General features: G+C 30.7%; 2 protein-coding genes and 1 long non-coding RNA gene across 5 annotated transcripts in view; all 3 read right to left on the minus strand.

Moving 5' to 3' along the window:
• Positions 1-319: 319 nt before the first annotated feature.
• Positions 320-2,139, minus strand: LOC105114021 (putative cullin-like protein 2). 3 transcript variants are annotated; one of them, XM_011010412.1, is made up of 5 exons: positions 2,008-2,139; positions 1,360-1,563; positions 1,188-1,265; positions 772-856; positions 320-676 (listed from the first exon to the last, which is right to left on the minus strand). In XM_011010412.1, the coding sequence occupies exons 1-5, from the start codon at positions 2,017-2,019 to the stop codon at positions 666-668; spliced, it is 390 nt and encodes a 129-aa protein (XP_011008714.1). In that variant the 5' UTR covers positions 2,020-2,139; the 3' UTR covers positions 320-665. The 3 variants fall into 3 exon arrangements, with proteins under 3 accessions (XP_011008714.1, XP_011008713.1, XP_011008712.1); XM_011010411.1 differs by having other exon boundaries at positions 320-853; XM_011010410.1 differs by having other exon boundaries at positions 320-856.
• A 2,367-nt stretch (positions 2,140-4,506) lies between these two features.
• LOC105114020 (nuclear transcription factor Y subunit B-5-like) lies at positions 4,507-5,420 on the minus strand. The gene has a single exon (XM_011010408.1). The coding sequence runs from the start codon at positions 5,329-5,331 to the stop codon at positions 4,879-4,881; it is 453 nt and encodes a 150-aa protein (XP_011008710.1). The 5' UTR covers positions 5,332-5,420; the 3' UTR covers positions 4,507-4,878.
• A 9,108-nt stretch (positions 5,421-14,528) lies between these two features.
• Positions 14,529-20,177, minus strand: part of LOC105114022 (uncharacterized) — an 11,534-nt gene continuing 5,885 nt past the window's right edge. Inside the window, exon 3 of the long non-coding RNA XR_840058.1 lies at positions 14,529-14,538. This is a non-coding gene — a long non-coding RNA (uncharacterized LOC105114022). The remainder of the gene's footprint in view (positions 14,539-20,177) is intronic.

Genomic DNA, 20,177 nt, shown 5'->3' on the forward strand with positions numbered 1-20,177 from the left:
ATTGGAAAAGGATACCCATATAGGCCCGGAACTTGATAAACAATATATAAATATTTAAATTTCTTAATCAATGAATATATTAAGTAGAATATGTATATAAAAAAATCTGATTCGAGAATAGTCAATGCCATCTCTGAAAGAGACTACGGAGGCCTCTCAAATCTACATCAAATAAGGTTATCTTTTCCGGGATAGATCAGCTAGAATTTTATCAAAGATGAATGCCAAATAAGTCAAAATAAGTGGTAGCTTACAGAGCCAACAAAAACAGCAGAATCACTCGGAGTTCAAGAAGATAAAGGCTCAACACCATCCAAAAGGTTCCCAGCAGCAAATCAATTAAAAAAAATTTGAACAGCATTGCAACAGAAATCATCTCAGAAATGGACCAAGCAACCCAACAAACACACATGGATTCGTTGACAGTTGCATATGGGGAATAAAGCTCATGAAGAACAATAATGATTGAATCAGAAATTCAGTTAGCATCCAACATCAAGACACTAAGGGATAAACATGATACTACATAGAATTCAGCCACCAGTGAAGAACAGCAGTAAGCAAAGTCCAGCATATGTAATCCTGTAAAGAAAACAATGATACAGTGTACTATTATCACCTAGATGTGTCTATAAACAGATAGCTGAGCAGATGGCAGAACAGTTTCACTGCAAGTCTGCAACACATGATCTAAAATATCATTCAGATCTTTAAATCCACCTCAACCCCAAAGAAATCAGCATAAGTAAGTTTCTTAGCTGACTTGCTTATGATCTGCCAAGGGAAATTCATCAACTTGTTTCTTTCTTTCCAGTTCATTAGCATGCGCATTGAGCAATTCTTGTTCTACAACCTGCTTTCAGAATAGTTGACAAATGAACAACTAAATATATCAAAGAATACATAATCTCATACAAACTAAACGATGCTTTTCACTGGGAAACGCAGGTTGCACTGCAGGGGCAACTCGTTTCCGGACCCTTGATCCGAATTGCTTTGTCATGGAACTAAAATAGCAGAGGCCACTTGGATATGGGAGAATTAAGAGCGAATGTTCACAGTTCAGGTCATCTTGAAGAATTTTTCAAACAAGGCTGAGACTTTGAATCTTAGCATGCAACAATTTATCCCAAGAACAAAAAATTCATAAACCTGTCAATTGCTTCTCAAAAGCATAAGCAACAAACCTCCAGTAACTTCTTTTGGTTTTTCGCCTGCAGGTAAGTAGAAACTGTGTCCTTCTCATGTGTCAAGCATTGGCTAACCTAAATTTCATTGAGAAAGACAGCATTAAATGAACCCTCGGCATTAGTACTGTAAATAGATACTTCAACTGAGAAATGGAAGCAACATTAATACCACAAGCATATATTCATTGTACGATTTCTTTTGCATCCAATATGAAGCCTTTTCAGAGTAAAATGCAGCAGTGTCCTTGAGGATTGCTTCTTCAAGGTTTTGCTTATGCTGTTTTAATGAACCTACTCCATTCTCTGCATTGATGGCCAAAATACTTTTCACCAAGGCCTGATCGATCTGCTCACCCTCACGTTCCCGATTGATCTGAATATCAAAAGTTCTACGATTTCAGACATTACTACAAGTGCAAGGGGTTTTAGTGAACAAGTCAACTATTTCAAAAGGGATTCTTCAAGTATACAGGCAGAGTCAATCATGATAATGAGTTACTGCCTACAAACAGTCTACTTCAATTATCATACAGAAATAATCTAGTGAAAGTATAATTTACCATTAGCTAGTGGGGATATCAGGACAACAAGATGGAATCGAAAAGGTTCTCGTATAGGGCTAATCCAGAGCATATGAAACCGAACATTGGTAACTAGAAGTAATTAAGATTTCTAAGACAATCAGTTGTTCTTCTTATGTCGAACTATTGATCTATAGAGTTAATGTTATTCATAAGAAATCGACATGAAAGATATTTCTTGCTCATGCCCTGTGATCGCAGAAATGCTATGAATTTGGTAGAAAATCTAAACGTACCATGACTATCATAGCATCTTTTACTGGGCCAAATGTCTCAGCATACACCTGAACACAAAATCAAACTATACATCTGGGGAACAAGAAACCAGTACCATGATTCAGCTTTGTGAAAAGATTAAGAATTTTCATTACTAATAAAATATAATCCAATTACCAAATAATATTCTAATTTGGACTATACCAACATCTTTTTTTCTAAATTTGGTCATCTCTTTGTCTTTTCAATTTCAGTTCTTAAACTCATCAATCAATCTTTTTATTTATGTGATAGACCTGCATTTAAAATGAACATTTACCACAAATTAAAGGTATCTTATATTATTAGATATGTTATTATAAAACATGTTTTAGTTAAGGAATTATTGATATTTCAAGTGCAAAATGATGATATAAAACCTTGATAAAAATACACTTTTAAGTATTAATCTCCTGTTTTATGAAAGCAACTTGATTTATTATTAATATAAGTTATAATCATGTATGCCTGATAATATTTACAAGTATTAGTATTATTCAAATAAAATAACTAATGTAATCATTTTAACAATTCATAATCCAATTGCAATCTCCTTTGTATGTGGTTTTCAATTGAATAATAAAAATTTATATTATACTTGTTTGAAATACCATTAGTGGATCCTCTAACCTTGACATTTATTATTATAATTGTTTAATCCTCACATTTATCTTCCATCTCAAAGTTCTTATTAACTTCTTCTTCTTCTTCCTTTTCTTCTTCTATTATTATTATTATTATTGTTTATACAATTAACCTCCATGTGGTATGATCTCAGTCTTGTTAGGTTATTTATTACTTCAACACTCCTACACTTGGGAGAAGATATCAATCTTTTGGTCATGTCAAACTACTAGTGTAAATACCAACAAAAATTTTCGTCGCTATAACTGTTAAATATATTAGTGCCTGTAATATTTCAACTCAATCCAATATATAATATAAAAAATATATTTGATCTCATAAAACTAATCATAAAACTAATCGGTAAATATTTTAAAACAAAATTCAAGCCTAATTTGATTGGTATCACATAAACTAGTAACTTCTATTTTATTTTATTTTATTTTACTTGCTAAATGAAGGTTCGTTCTTCACTCATTTTTCATGGGCACACTCTTGACCGAAATGATATTCATCTTCGCACTCCACACATCTTATGAGTGATTATGCTTCATTATGAATCCTTCATTTTAAGCTTCCATACAGGATTATTTTTCACTGTTATTCGAAGATTTTAATATAAGGACGATCATGGATAGTATTGTTCAGGATCAGTGATGAAAATGGGAACGACGACGGTAACCTATTTCCGTGGACCGTGGTTGATTGTTCAGCAAGGAGAGAATGGAAAAGTAGATAAAAAAGGAAAAGATCTAAGAAGAGATTTAATTCATTTCTTTTGTTTGGATTGTAAAACTACAAGTAGAAAGGAATGGAATGGATCGACAGGAAATTAGAGGGGAAACCAAACCTCCCAGTTTACTTTTGTTCATAAAACATTTCTGCTAAATGGAGAGGAAAGCAAGGGGGCAAAACAATTGACACTATTTTCCACAAAATATCTTCCAAAAAAATACCCTAGCTAAACTAAATTTGTCTTTAATTAGCAACCCTCTAGTGCTAGCTTTGTTTCCCCATATATACACATTAGAGCTCTGATTTCTTATGGTTTTCTCATTAACAAACACGATCTCTAAATATTGCTTTACAGTACGTGGTCCCTTACTCCCCAAAAATTGCTGGTAAGAAACCCTAACCCTAGGCATTTACTTCAACCAATTTTCAACTTCTACTGGAATAGATACTACATGCATGTTTGTTTAGATGTAGACCTCTGTGTATGAAAAGAAAGGAAGTAGAACCCTAGAAAATGGCCTGATAGAAGCATGCTTGGATGATGGTGATATACTTGATGCTAGAACTAGATGTAATTATGTTCCAAGCAATAAGATCATAGATGAGATCCAAATGAATGAACTACAGTAATTCCTCAAAATCAACAAGATAAGGAATCATTATTCGTCAAAATAAATGAACTGCAGTATCAGCTAAACCCAATAATAAAATACATCAAAAAAGCTATTATCTAGTAATTGATATCAAACGAACGTTACAATTCAAAAATTTAAGTCATAAATTATATGAATTATTGGAAATAGTTTATTAACCCAATAGTCAAATACATTAAAAAAAAATGAACAGGTAGTAATAACTGAACCATTTCAATTTAAAAATTTAACTGATTAGGTGAGTTTTTCAAAAAAAATATAATATTATTCTAATCTAATACAATCCAACTAATATATATAATGTGTGATCAGAATATAATAAAATTAATGGTGAGAAAAAGATGAAATTTATCATCCATAATTTCTGATGAAAATTAAGCATGCTTGTGTTATAAACTAACCTCATACTTGTTGAAAACTGATAAGGTAGAGCAAAACCCAACTCTAACCACTTTCCAGACCAAGATCAATCAGAATATAAGCATATAGCAGCAATGTTTACGTTTCCCAGCTCAATAGCAAAATCAATTCGATCAAAATATTGATCTACCTTTATCCCTACCAAACAAGCTAAAGTTTCTTTCAATTCATGGAATATTATGCTGAGAAATGAAGATAAATCTAATCAAAAGGCAACAAAGTAGCTAGCCATATGTATATGAATAAAGGAAAAAAACCACAATAATCTTCCCACCTAATTAAGACTATAATCATTGTAGATTAAGCTAAAAATATTCATGTCTACTCCCGATCGATCTAAAACCTTAAATGACTTTGTAGGGCACCGATTCACGAATATCCCACATCATATCAAACTTGAATAGAGCTGGAATTCATGAACTACATCCTGATTCCTTGATTAGTTCTATATGACGAGGAGGAGGACGGTGGTGCTTCTTTTTCTTGATCAGCAATACTAGTATTATTAGTGTTAGCAGGCTTCTCTTGATTAGCTCTATCTCCTTCTATCTCTCTATATCTTTGAAGATACCTTCTTAGTGGCCCGGCATAGTCATCAAAACCTAGGGCTCCCATAGCCCAGCAGACATCATCTCCATTCACGGTTTTGCGCCTTTCCTTTCTACACTTCTCGGATGCTTCACCGGTGACAAAGCTAATAAACTCAGAAGCACATTCTTGCATCGTTTCCTTGGCTTCTTTGGAGATTTTCGCGTTAGGCGGCAGAATTTGCTTCATGATCCGTCCAACGTTGGCTATAGGCAACAACTTGTCTTGCTCCAGCTTGACGCCGCCATCGTCACTTGAAGCACCAGCACCAACATTATCGACCATGTCTACCTAGATGCAAAAAATTTAGTCCTCCTTTTTCCTCCAACCTAGCTAGACTTGCCGTTTGGTTGGTCAAAAACTCATCTTTTATATTGCATATACATACGACATACGTACATACGTACATAAATACAGTAGGGTATGTCTTCTTGTTCGAAATAGCATGTGTGAAGCCGACCACCTGGTTAAGTTGATTCACTAGTGGGCTCCATGTATACTCAATTCATTGGAGCTCATAATCCTAAATATTTAATTTGATTTTCGTGATTAATTAAGTCCGCTTGCTCATACATATATATTATATATATATATTGACAACCATGCTTGACTGTACTTTCGATTATTATAATTTTATACCAGTTTACAGGGTTGTGCTGTAAAACAGTTTTTAAGGTAAAACAAATGTTAATATAATAAATAAAAAATTTGATATTGTTATTAAATTTAATTGAACAAATCAATGACTTAGCTTCTTTTAATTTAAAATTAAATTATATAAAAATTATTTAAATATGATTCAGTCAACTTAATTGATTAAAAAACAATTTATTCAATAAAAATATTATTTGATTTCTTAAAAAATTCAAAATAATCTATTTTTTTTATATTGAGACGTTAATATATTAGTTCAATCTAGGTTTTGTGACAAACCTTTTAAATTCACGATCTAAGTAAGGGATTTCATTGCGTGTAATTTAATTTTTTTAAAATTATGTTTATTAAATTATATGATAAAAATATAAAAGTTTGTAAAATCAAATACAAACTAAATGTTGTGATATTAGTTTCAGACGGTAATAACCTCATAAGAAATATATTAAAATAATTTATAAAGATAAATCCAAAATTAAACAAATATTAAAAAATAAAAAACATAAAAAAGGAAATATAAAAAAAAAACCCAACTCATTGTTTATATTAAATAGTAAAGGCTTAAGTTGACTCTAACTCTTTTAAATATATTAGATAATTAATGTAAAAAGTTTTAAACTTGTATATCTATATTATTGCCAAAAACTTTTTTATCTAAATTTAATTAAAACTTACGCTATCAACTGTTAATGTGTTGTCATGCAGTTAATTTTATTAATTTAATATAAAGAATAGAGATAGTAAAAAGCGAGGTTGAAACTCTTAATTACTTGGATTAAAATTGTATTACCACATCAAAAGATATTTTAATTCAAAAATATAAAACGACTCCTCATAAATGATTTCTGATTGGTTCAAAGAACCTTTAGCTAATCCACATGTTTTTACAGCTTTTACTCTTTAATGTTCACCAATAAGGAGAGACCAAGCACGTTTTAGAATAATGATACGTGCTTTAAGCCTGTGAATTATTTAACACATCGTGTCTCCTTTTGGATTTAAACCATACCCTAAGGCTCATTGGCTAGACGTACCCTTATATATATATATATATATATATTCACACACACACACACTCTCAAGATTGCGTCATGCAATGCGACAGCAAAGGTTTCCTCTTAATTAATGCGTGTAATTTTGTACCTTGTAGGGTAGCGCAAGGTCTCAACTTTGGAAGATGTGATGATATTGAAGCCATGGCTATCTATCAAAGAGCTTCTTCAAGCTAATTTGCGTTGTGCTATATCCACTTTTCTTTTGGCTCCACATGCTTCATCTTGTAAGCTTCCATTCTTTATGAATTAATTTAAATACACCCGCAGAGTTTTGGCAATACTTTATCTTTTTTCACATCTAACCAGTTTTTTTTTTAATTTGACAATAAATAATATTTTCAGATTAATTAATACATTAATGGGAACTAGTTTTCTTGTTAAGCAATACTCATTTTGGAAATCATTCCAACACCCCCATTGCTAGTTATATGTAATGGCTTCATTAATTATCTTTTGGAGTTTGTATTAGAAAGAACAACCTTTCATGCCTAGCCATTCAACTTATTAGTTTGATTTTCCACGTGAAAACTTTTAACTACAAATTAAAAAATTTATACATGTATTCAATTAAAAAAATCAAGAATTATATATAATAATAACTTATAATAAATATATTAATTTCAATCAAAGATTAAATCAAGAAGTTAAAGATAAATATGTAACATTTTAAAGAAAAAAAAGCTGGATGTTTATTTCAATTTGAAATTGGGTTTTTAAAGTTTTAATAAGTTTTAATTAATAAAATTAAATTTTATTTTACAAAATAAATCATTATATCTATTATTAACATCGTGAGAGCCTCATATAAAGTTAATTAAAATAAAACATCAAATCTAATTTCAAGCAAACTTAATGAAAAATAATTAAATAAAAAATATCAAATAAAAAAAAATCATAATTATTGCAATCCATATCGGATTATATCTTGCTTCTTTGATATATTTTTATCATAATTTTTAATATTTTCATCTTGTATTGACTGGCATGTTCTTAATTTCGGATGCTATTTTATAATTTATTGATGATTGATTTAATTTGTAAAATCGAACAATAATTGTTAAATAAAAAAATCATAAAAAAAAAAATGCTGATAGATTTTTTTTCAAGGAGCCAATAAGGAGATGCTCATAAAAAAATTGGAGGCAGTAAAAAGGTCTAAAGGACCGAGTAAAAAAAGGATTTAAGGTGACATGTATTGATAATAATTCGTAAAACTCTTCTATCTTTTCTTCTTGTTACTTGTTACTTCAAATTATCGTAAACAGAAACAATATACTTGATTGAAATCTTTACGGTGAATATTTTTCTTGTTTTGTTAATCAACGCTAGCTGTTTATATCATTTGGAAACTTGTTTTCTTTTCTTTAAAGTATTATACATACCCATTGAATATTTTTTATTTTAATTTCTTAATTAATTAAACCATCATTTAATTACGAGGCGAGTTGCTAATTAATTTCACCCGCGGTACTTTTTTTTTTGTTTTACAATAAGACATATCTTTAAATTAGATTACACATGTCAACTGAGATTAAATCCCTCTTTGTTCCTCCATAAATTCAATAAAGTTTATTGAAACAGCTGACCTTAAAATTTCTGACCTAGATTATCATGGATGAGACACGCCTCCTTTAACCACCATGCATGATAATCCCTTAAGATCCATATGTTGATATCAATCAGTTCATTAATTTCCACGAAATGAGGGAAATAGTACAATAAATCCTTTAATTAATATAATGGAGAAATTTTACCTCCATATATATCCGTCATGTAAAAAAAAAACCTCGTATAAATCCAAACAACCATAAATTAGGTTAACAAGTGGACTTTATATATATAATTCACTCATGTCATGATGATATGTACAATAAGGATTCCACCAAGATTAGTCCATTAAATTAAGAAATGTTTACTACAAGTGGGCGTAACAGTATGCAATGCTTCTTCTCCATCATGAAAAATAACTTAAATGTAAGCATAAAATAACAACCTGGCATTTTAAAATGTTCCTAGAACTTGGAAATATCTATTCAATTTGAGAGCCTTTTAGAATATATATAGACACACACTATATGGTTTCCTCTTCTATGGCTTGAAGATTCTCATCCCATTTCTTTGTCACATATGATCTCGTTCTGGAGTTAAAGGATATTTGACCCACTAGGGTTTGGAGCAAAGCATAAAAAATTCTGCCATGAACCAAGTTATCACGATTTAGTCAACAAAAGAAACAAATTTGTTTCCTGACGTGCTACCTGTTCCAGGCTATTTGGTAGTCCAGAGGTGATGAAAATTAACACGTAAGAGGTTTAGAAATAAGATTGATGGGTGGATAATATGTTGATTTCAAGTTTAAGCAATCTGATTTATTTTTTATAATTAAAGATATTTAATAATTTGATATAAAAAATTTTAAAAATTAATAAGTAATAATAGATAATATCTAATAAGTTAAGTGAATAATAATTATAGTAATAAAAAGTGGTGACTAGTAAGTCCACATGATCGAAAGCTATGGTAATAACTGGTAGTGTCTAGTAAGTCAAGTGACTGATAACTATAGTAATAACAGGTGATATCTAATAAGTCAAATGATTAGTAGTAGGTACCTCTTAAATATCTTATTTGATGGATATGGGGACTCTATCCATTGATAAAGTTTGTAACTTTATATAGAAAGAAAGTGAAATGATATTTTAGAAAGATAAACTTTGAAAATATATATGCTAAAATATTGAGAATGAAGAGATTATGAACCTTTGACTTGAATAATTCATAATGTATTAAAAGCTCATGAATTTTATTTTTTTATGGAGATGAGGGGCTAAAATATAGTTTTATCCTTATGATAATTTAAGTTATATTATACTTAAAATAATACATATTGAAACAAAATAAAATATTGAGGAACCGACATTGAGTTTTAAAAAAATTATTGGTGAAAGTTAGGCTCGGACCCACGAGAAATAAGAAATGAGTTCATACGCACTACCTAGACCCAAGCATATTGGGCTTAGGGAGTACTCATGAGCCCAAGCCTATAGGAGTATTGAGGTGCATGCCTTGTGTAGGCTTGGGTTTCTTACTGAAACCCAAGCTCCATGGGGGTTGGGGTTGGGATTGGGTAACGAAGCTCAAGCCTAAAGGGTTTTTTTTTGTATATTTTGAAAGAATTTTTTAGATCCATTTTTTAGGGTTTTTTGAGTCCATTTTATTTGGATTCATCAAGAGATAATATAATTATTATAGTTGGAAGTAAATTAAGATGCGTCCCCCGTATTAGCTTTTGATCGATGGTTTGCTTAGATCTTTTGAGAAAAAAAAAAGAATATTTTACATTGACAAGGAATCTTAATTAACTATATCTATACTTCTACTTGGTATTTCATTTTATAATTTGATGATGTTTTAAAATTTAAGATGCTCAGAGATATGGTTTTGTTGATGGTTGGATTATAAATTAATCAATTGTTCATCCAATTAAATCCACTCTTTATAGTAAAGAAAGATACCTCTGGATGAAAGTCTCCTGGTACTTACATAAAAAAATCTTATTTGAGTGGATTTGAAAATCTTCAAATGCCTAAATTAATATTTTTGTAAAGGAAAATTAACAAATATATAAGAACATTAAAAACAAGGTTGTTTGTTCTTGTTTTTGTATGAAATGAATGTCTTATAAGAAGATGGTATATGTATGCATGAAAATGGAAATTGTGAATCTTTTATCTAGGTGATTCAGGAGGTGTTTTTACCTTATAAACCTTATTGTTTTGCTTGAGAGAGAGAGCTAAAAAAATCAGCATAGCCTTGTAGTATTAATAAGGAATAAATATTTTTTACACATGCATTAATATTAAATAAATATCCCTGACATAAATATAAAAAAGAGACAAATATTTCTTACACGTGTTTTAATGAAATGAAAATATGACAAGTCATGAGAGATTTTTGTACACAAGAGGTGCATATTGAATAAGATCTAGGCAAAAAAAAATAAGAATTTGATAAATAAAAAATCCTTCAAGGAGAATTGTTGGGTTGAGTGCTTCTGTGTGCCTAATATTTTGGTCTAAAACATGTTTATGGGTTTGGGCAAACTAAAAATCATATTTATAAAAATATTGATAAATCTTGGTCCATCATAATTGTTATAGGATCATATTGTTAAGTCATAATTAATTTCAATACAGAACCCAAGCCAACAAGAGCGGAGCTAAAGAATGAGTTACTTTTAGAGTCCTGGCTTTTTTAAACTACAATTATAAAACCTAGATTGACGAATTGATTTAATATTAACCTGAAATATAGTCCATGTTGAGTTTTTTTTAATCATTTTAGAGGTTGACCTAATTAAACTTAGGTGATATGACATGTTAATATGTGATCAGATTACCCTTGCCAACCCCGATTAAGACCCAATTAGGTCCACTCCTAGGGTTTTCTTTTCAATAATTGTCTAAAATGATATATTTTGTGTTTTTTTTAAATTAAAATAATATCATTTGAGATAAATCGAGTTTGACATGATGACCCGTGAGGTGATCCAAAAAACCTACAATCCAAGTTGTTTTTAATAACTATATATGCTTTAACATTTTAAAATTCTCTAGAAAGGTTAATGTTTACATTAGGTTTTTAGCCGCACCAAAATACCGGAACTATATGCTTTCTTGGTAGAAGGTGGAATTTTCTGCATCGTTGAAATTGAAAGTATATTAGTTAGTGCCTTTACTAGGAAAGGTAGTTCAAATACAGTGATTTTAGAGAGATTTAATCGATTTAAAAGAATCACTAAAAGATATTTAAAGGATCTGGATAATTATTCCTAATGATTATTTTATTGACTCACTTTTCTTCTTTATAAAAGAGAAAAGCTAAATCATTATAGTATACTGATAACATAAAAAATTATAAGGTTTTTATTAGTAAAAAAACAGGTGTTAGGGAGAGACAAAATGAAAAAGGATGTTAAAAATATTTTCAACATGGATTTCTTCATCCGATATCGTGGCATGATTTAATTATATTATTTTATTTGAGCATTACACAGAAAATATTATATTGTTTATTCTTACAATTAGTATTTTCAATCCAGGGACCTATGGATTATGGTTCTACGATGAATACAAATATATGGATTATGTTTTGATATTAAATCAATTTGCCACTTAATGTTTTCATGAATTTTGGTCGAGTTTCATTGAACTTGGACAATATTTATATTCCTGCTAACACTAAAAAGAGAATTTGACCTTGACTTATATTTTATATTCAAATCTTTTTAATTCTAGCTTGCACTTTAGTGATTATGAGCCTACACATAATTAATTTTGTTAGTTAAATGGGTTGCTAGTTTCTTACTTTGGTTTATTAATAAAACAATTAAAATTTATACTAGTCAATATAATTTTATTGTGATTATAAATTACGTATAACTTTATTTGTGCACATTACGTTTTAGACTTAACAATGACTAATTTGGTTTATTTAGGTATTTATTATTAGAGACATTAATACTTAAAAATTAAACATGTCATAACCCATAACCCATTTTTGAGTTATTCTCCAATTCATATTTTTTTTCTTTTTAAAAAATACAAAAAAAAATATTATAAAAAAATATGACAATAAAAAGAGGAAGTTATAGCTCCCTAAAAATAGTTAAAAATTGGTCAAGGAAGTTTAAAAATACAAATACTATTTTGTTAACTGATGAGAGCCCTGTTAATAAAAAAAAATTCAATTTAACGAAGAAAAGTCCAAAATTAGATATTTATGGACTCAATTAAATTTTATTGAAAGTTTAATTGAATTTATGGAGAGTTTGATTGCAAGAAAAATTAATTTTGGAGTCAATTTGGGATTTAATTGGAAGAAATTAAAGTTTTGGGGTCAAATTATAATTTTTGAGAGTTAATTTATTCAAATCAGGGGCTTAATTGCATAAATATTGAAGTTTAATGACCAACTAGAGATTTAGTTGAATAAATCCAAAACCAAGGATCAAAATAAAGAATACACGTAAATAGAGGGGATGTAATTAAACCGAATTAAGGGCTAAATTGAAAAAAAAATAAAAATTTATTACTTACTTGAGGGTCAAATTGCATAAATTCAAGATCAAGGATCAAAATAAAAAAGACAAACAACTTTAGGGACGCTGTTTGATTTTTGGTAGGGGCGCAATTGCATTGATTTTTAAATCAAAATTGAAATTTAAGACTTGATTGAACAATTCACAAATTAAGAATTGATTTGGACTTTGACATGTTTTGCTGCCTTTTTTCTTTGAAATGCAATGGCGTGTTTTGATCAAAACGATGTCGTTTCATATATTGTTCATTAAAAAAAAGAAAAGAGAAGCCTGAAACGATGCTATTTTGATGACACTGTGGGATTTCTTCTTCCCCTAAATGCGCGAGGCAGGGGAAGAAGATATATCTTCCTCCTGTTTTCATCGACTTTCTTCCTCTTAAAAGCATAAAAAAGACGCCGACCAAGGACCCACTTACTCATAACTTTCCACGTGTTGGAGAGGTGATGGAGGGGCGACAACATAGTGGTTGCCCCGTCCACTTTCTCCCCTGTTTTTTGCCTATAAAAACAGGGGAGCACAGACGAAAAAAAAAAAAAAGGAGAGAGAAGGGAGAGGGTAGAACAGAAAAGAGAGAAAAGAAAAGGAGAAAAGGAAAGAAAAAAGAAGAGGAAAAAACAAAGGAGGGAGAAGAAGAAGAAGAAACAGCACCGCTGGCCACTATGCCTCTACTGTTGCCACCGCCGCAATTGCCAGAAGCACCTTGAGCAATTACAGGTAAGCCTCCTCCCCACTGTTTGTTTCCTTGTTGGCGTCACCTATATTTTTGCATGCAAAACATGAAGATTTCATGTTCTACTACAAAAATACAGCATGGGTTGGTTAATATGCTAATGTATAGTAACCAACCCATTTGGACCTGGTTGGGACATCACCCTAGCCCACAGTAGATGGGCTGCATCCAACCCAACCCAAAAAGGGTGTGCTAAGTTCGGCTGAGTTCAGTTTTTTTTAAAAAAATAAAAATATTTGCTTCAGAATTTGAAAAAAATTTTGCGTAGCTTTTATGTCATTTTGAATAAAATTGGGCAGTAGTTTTATGTCGTAAAAATATAAATCCGGTATTAAAATATCTAATTCTCTTCAAAACTTTCAAAAATACAAAAAAAATTGAAAAAGAAAAAAAATATTTTTGTATATACAGTCAAGTGTCTCAAAGCTAAAAAATCATATTGTGTTTTTCATATATAAAAAAAATAATATTTTAGCATGCATTTTGGCTTTAATACTTAGTTTATTAAAGTCAATAAAACATTGGTCATAATTGCAAAGACAACAAAAAATTTATTTTGTTTTAGTATCAAGAATTATGAATTTATATGTAAAATGTATTCCTGATATTAATTTTTTTTTTGTTGCCAACATAGAACAATTAGGTTTTTTTATCCGATAAGATAAGAATCTCCTTACAGATATAGACTTTTCTTAAACCGTAGATAGACCGACAAAGTTTAGACACCACAATCAAACCTTAGATTTTATCAGACAAAACAATACAACTTACCTTAGATAGGGTATAGTTGAGGTGCTAATATATTTTCTTTATGCAACTAGTCTCTGCACCTCATCTTTGAGACTAGTTAGAGTTCTTAGTGACTACAATACTAAGTGGCGACTCTCATTCTAATTTTCTACTGATAAGAGACAAGAATTCATTGTCTCTCCATGTTTTACCAGAATAGACTATATATCTGTCTATGATATATAATTTTTAAGTGGTGGACGATCATTGCGATGTCGCATATATACAACAAAAAAATACTTAATAAAAAAATTAAAAAATATTATTGATTAATTTAACATTGCGAGATTTATTAGTTTAGTTCTTGCGAAGGTGACCTATACTAGTCAACCTTATTATAGGTGTAAAAATATAAAAAATTAGTCATAATTTATGACATCTCACAATGATTTCTTGAAAGGCAATCATAAATAGAAAAATGAGAATAGCCCACAAAAAAGTCATATTTATTAGTTATGAACCAACTATATAAAGTGATATAATTTTTATTTTTAGTTGTAGTATATACCAAAAATAAGACAACCATGTCTAAGTAGTTAGAAATTATATCAAATCTATAAGGTGATTAATTTTTGTGTACTATAAAATAGATAATGTATACTATTAGGTTTTTGCCAAAGGTGAACCACCGTGACATGAAAAGTTCAACAATTTAGAATTATAAAATTCTATATTATAGACTTAGACTTCGTTATGAATATGTTTTTCAAGTTCCAATCTTAATTTTCACTTTGTTGCCTTCAAATGCTTCAAATATTATGGTTCTCAATGGAAAATGAGCAAGTCCAATTCACACTACGAGTGTTGGTGTTAAACTAGTAGGAAATTGGTTTAAGATATTTATATATTTAGATTGTTAAACTAAAATTATAATTTACCCATATGAAAAGAAGTTAGATCCAATAATAATATTTGAATATTTTATTGGTTATCCAGATAAGTTTAAAAAATAACAATTTTATTATTCCAACCATAATATAAAGATAGTTAAAACTGAAAATGTCAAATTTTTAGAGAGTGGTGAACTTAATGGGAGTGATGAATTTAAAACAAATAAATCTTCAAAAAATAAAGGTAAATATATCATTATTTTCATCTTCTCAAAATATTATTGTTCCATGCATATTGTTCTTCGCCAGTCCACTCAACATGTTTGGGAGATTGAACAACAAAATGATAATATTACATCATTTCAAGAAAATATTACTGCTAAAAATATTGTAGAACCACTATAACAAGTAGTTTTGAGAAAATCTCAAAAGAAAAGAAGATTTGCTATTTCAAATAATTATATGGTGTATTTACTAGAATTTAATTTTGACATTAAAATTAAAAAAGATACGGGTTACATTTTTACAAACCATAAAAAAGTAATGATTCTAGAAAATTAATAAATAACATGACATGAATGAAAGGTTAAAGTCAATAAATGATAATAGTATATGGGATCTTGTCAAATTTCCTAATAAATATAAGAAATCTAGTTTTAAATGGGTTTTTTAAGACAAAACATGATGTAAAAAACAATATCAAATGATATAAGGTAAAACTTGTTATCTAAAGTTTTACTTAAAAGAATGACATTAATTATATGGAAACTTTATCTCTAGTTTCTAAGAAAAATTCCCTTAGAATTATTATGTTCATTATAGCTTGTTATAATTTATAGTTGCATTCAATTGATGTGAAAAATGCTTTTTTAAATAAGACTTGGATAAAGATATTTACATTGAATGACATAATGGTTTTGATAAAAAAATAAAATTAACATATTATTAGAGTACAGTGCATAAGATAATTATAAGTGTAAATTTGATTACTAAATCTATAGTTAGTTAGTTAGCAAAGTTAGTTACATGCAGTTAAGTTGTTATAGCTGCATATATATATATATAACTAACTAACTAAAGCTGAATTGAATTGAATAATAGAAAATAAAGAGCATAATGAGAGTTCTCATTTTCTCTAGTCTCTCAAATAGTTTCTCTACATTTACAACAATAGATACAGTCTAACAATGAGAACATGAATCCAAAAATCTCAGATTTTGGAATGGCAAGAATGTTTGTTATGGATCAAGCTCAAGATAGCACGAGTAGAGTAGTTGGGACCTTGTAAGTATATACTGCCAGTCTGCCACAAATTTTCAAATTATAATAAATTGATAGGAAAAAAATGAAATAATTTATAGTAGATTTTCTGCATATGCAATAATAGATACATGTTAACATGGTATCAGAGCTCTTAATTCATGCTTGAAGATCCTCTCTAATTGTTTCCGCATACTCTCTGCTTCTTCTTCTTTGTATTATGCTTTCTCTGCTTGACAATCTAATAACCTTTCAATGGTGAGTGTCTCACAACTTCAACTTCTACAATCTCCAATCACAACTCTCATTTCTTCTATGCCTACATCAGTTAATGTCAAGTTGGATGATTCCAATTATCTTAATTGGAATTTTCAGATTCAAGTCTTACTTAAAAACAATGACATTATAAGATATGTTGATGGATCAACTCACTATCCACCTTAACTCAGCTTAACTTTATGCGAATCTGGCATCACTTCTTCTCAAAATGATGAATTCATAGTATGGAAAATGCATGACCGAGCCATTATACAATTGATCACTGCTACATTATCACATATTGCTATGTCTTCTGCAATTGGTAGCACTAACTCCAAGGATTTGTGGAATCGACTGAAAGAACAGTTTTCAACTGTATCCAGAACTAGCATTTTTTAGATGAAATATAATCTACAAAAAATCAAGAAAGGAGCAGATTCGGTTTCACAATATCTTCATCGTATTAAGGAAGCTAGGGACTATCTCTCTACTGTTGGTGTATACTTTGCTGATGAAGATATAGTCATTCTAGCTTTAAATGGCTTGCCTACTGAGTATAACACATTCATATGTGTTATAAGGGGGCGTGAGAGTGTGATCTCCCTACATGAGTTTTGTTCATAGTTACTTGCAGAGTAATTGATTGTAGAAGCATCAGCTCATTCTCCTCTATTGACAGCAATGGTTGCAACTACAGGTTTTCCTGTTAATCATAGCTCATTTTCAACTGTTAATAGAGATTTTAAACCTTATAATGGGAACAGAAACATTGGTAGAGGTCTGTTTAATCAAGGAACTAGACACTTTCACTCTAGACCGATGTTTTCTTCTATAACACATGAACGCCCACACTCTAATCTTGGAGTTCTTGGTCGTTCCCCTAATCAACAGTTTCACAATCATTCTGCATCTATGATGCAAATCTGCCAATTATGCAATACTGAGGGCTATACTACCCTGTTTTGTCATGCTTCCCCTTATCAAAAACCCAAACGTCATATATATGGCCGCCTTAATCACACTACCTGGTTTTGCTTTTATAATGACAAAGGACCAAACTATATTGGCATGCATTCTACTGCTACTTATCCTTCTCAGCAGTTTTATCCTACACAATCACCAACTATGCAACATTCCTCATATCGAGCTCCTTCACCTCATCCCTCATCTTATTTACTCAGTTTTTAGACTCTCAACCTACCATGCAAGCCATGCACACTATGCTCCACTCTACACCTACAACATCCAATTCTTTAGGATCATCTCAAGTATGACTCATTGATTCTAGTGCAACTAATCATATGAAAACTGATTTGAATAATCTAACATTGGCCTCACCATATCCAATAGCTGACACAATTCATATTGTCAATGGTGAAGGTTTGACAGTATCTCATATTGGTCAGTTTATCATCAATTCTTCTATGTCTTCACTTAAGTTAGATTCTGTGCTACTAGTTCCTCAATTAACTCAGAATCTATTACCAGTCCATCAGCTATACCTTGATAATAAATACTAGCTTATTTTTTATGCATTTTGCTTTTGGATTCAGGACAAAGCCATAAGGAGGATTCTTTATAGAGGCTTGTGTAGTAATAGCCTGTATCCTATCCATGCCTTTTCATCCTCATCTTCCACTTAGCCTTTGCCAGCTCAGGCATTTCTTAGCCAACTTGTTCAATCTAATCATAGGTTAAGACATCCCATAAATTCTGTTATCTCCATTATGCTGAATAAAGCTTATATTCATGTTCCCAAAACTTCTTCCCCTATGATGTGTCATCCCTATCTTGCAGGGAAAGTTAGCAAATTGCCCTTTCCTCAGCATCATCATAAATTCACTTCTCCCTTTGCTACTATCCATACTGACTTGTGGGGACCTGCACCATGTGTCTAAGTGGATGGTTATATAAATTATACTATCTTTGTTGATGAATGTACACGTTTTTGCTAGTTATTTCCCTTAGTCAATAAATCTTATTTGTTCTTTATGTTTGCTGCATTCTATTCCTTTCTTGTTACATAATATTTTGCTACTGTTAAAATTCTGTAGTTTGATGGGGGGAATATACCTGCAATCGTTTAAAACAATTTCTTCTTGACAAAGGCATTGTCCATCACCTCTCTTGTCAACACACCCCTGAACAAAATAGGGTAGTTAAGAGGAAACATAGACATATTATGAAAATCACAATCACTCTATTGCACACATTCAAACTACCATCTCAATTTTGGTCTTATACATGTTTAACAGCTAAATATCTCATCAACCGTATGCCAACTCCTATCCTTCTTTACAAGTCTCCTTTTAAGATGTTATTTGGGTCTTCACCAGAACTTAATCACCTTAGGATATTTGGTTGTGCATGTTTTTCTCTTCTTCATCCTTATAATCATAACAAACTGTAGCCCAAAACTTCCAAGTATATGTTTCTTGGATACCACATCAAGTACAAAGGTTATTTGAGCTATCAAGTGCCTACTCTATGATTGTTTGTTTCAAGACATATTATATTTGATGAAACACAATTTCCATATCTTGAATTCTTACAATCCTCGCTCACAGCTTAGTCCTCACCATCCTCTTCTTCCTCTACATATCTTGTGCTTCTTGTTAATATAGAGAACACAATTATTCCTTCCAGCCCTGGTTCCCCTTCCCACTATACACCTAGTTTATCTACAGTTTCTCCTAGTTCTCGGTCCATTACTGCTTCCATTCATGCTTCTTCTCCTCCTCCTATGGCGCCTGATATCAGTATTAGTCCTACTACTTTTAATCCTAATAACTTGCAAGTGGTCATGTCCATTCTTTCTCTCAATTTGCATCCCACGCAAGTGGTCATGTCCATTCTTTCTCTTAATTTGCATCCCATGCAAACCAAAAGCAAAAGTGGCATTACTAAACGAAAGGATTTCTTAGCCAGTATTCAGGATTCTAGCATGGCTGATATGTCTTTGACAGAGCCAGCAACTTACAAATCTGCCATCGAAGCTCCTGTGTGGTTACAGGCCATACAAGATGAAATTAATGCATTACATACTTAAGGCACCTAGAGTCTTGTTCCATTACTAGCAAAGAGGAACTTGGTGGGGTACAACTGCATTTTCAAAATCAAACATCATTTGAATGGGTCTATTGCTAGACATCATTCGAATGGGTCTATTGCTAGACACAAAGCATGATTGGTTGCTAAAAGGTTTAGTTAGGAACCTAGCTTGGATTATGATGACACTTTTAGTCCTGTGGTGAAACTTGCCACCATTCGACTAGTTCTTGCCCTTACTGCTCATTTCAATTGGCCTCTTAGACAATTAGATGTCAAAAATGCATTCCTGTATCGCATTTTTCAAGAAGAGGTTTACATATCCCAATAATTAGTACTTAAAAATGCATTTTTATCAAGGTTTTATATTATTATTTTGCACTTGAAGTATCAATAACTCCTTA

This window comes from Populus euphratica, unplaced genomic scaffold (assembly GCF_000495115.2).
Source record: "Populus euphratica unplaced genomic scaffold, PopEup_1.0 scaffold467.1, whole genome shotgun sequence".
NCBI classification, from domain to species: domain Eukaryota; kingdom Viridiplantae; phylum Streptophyta; class Magnoliopsida; order Malpighiales; family Salicaceae; genus Populus; species Populus euphratica.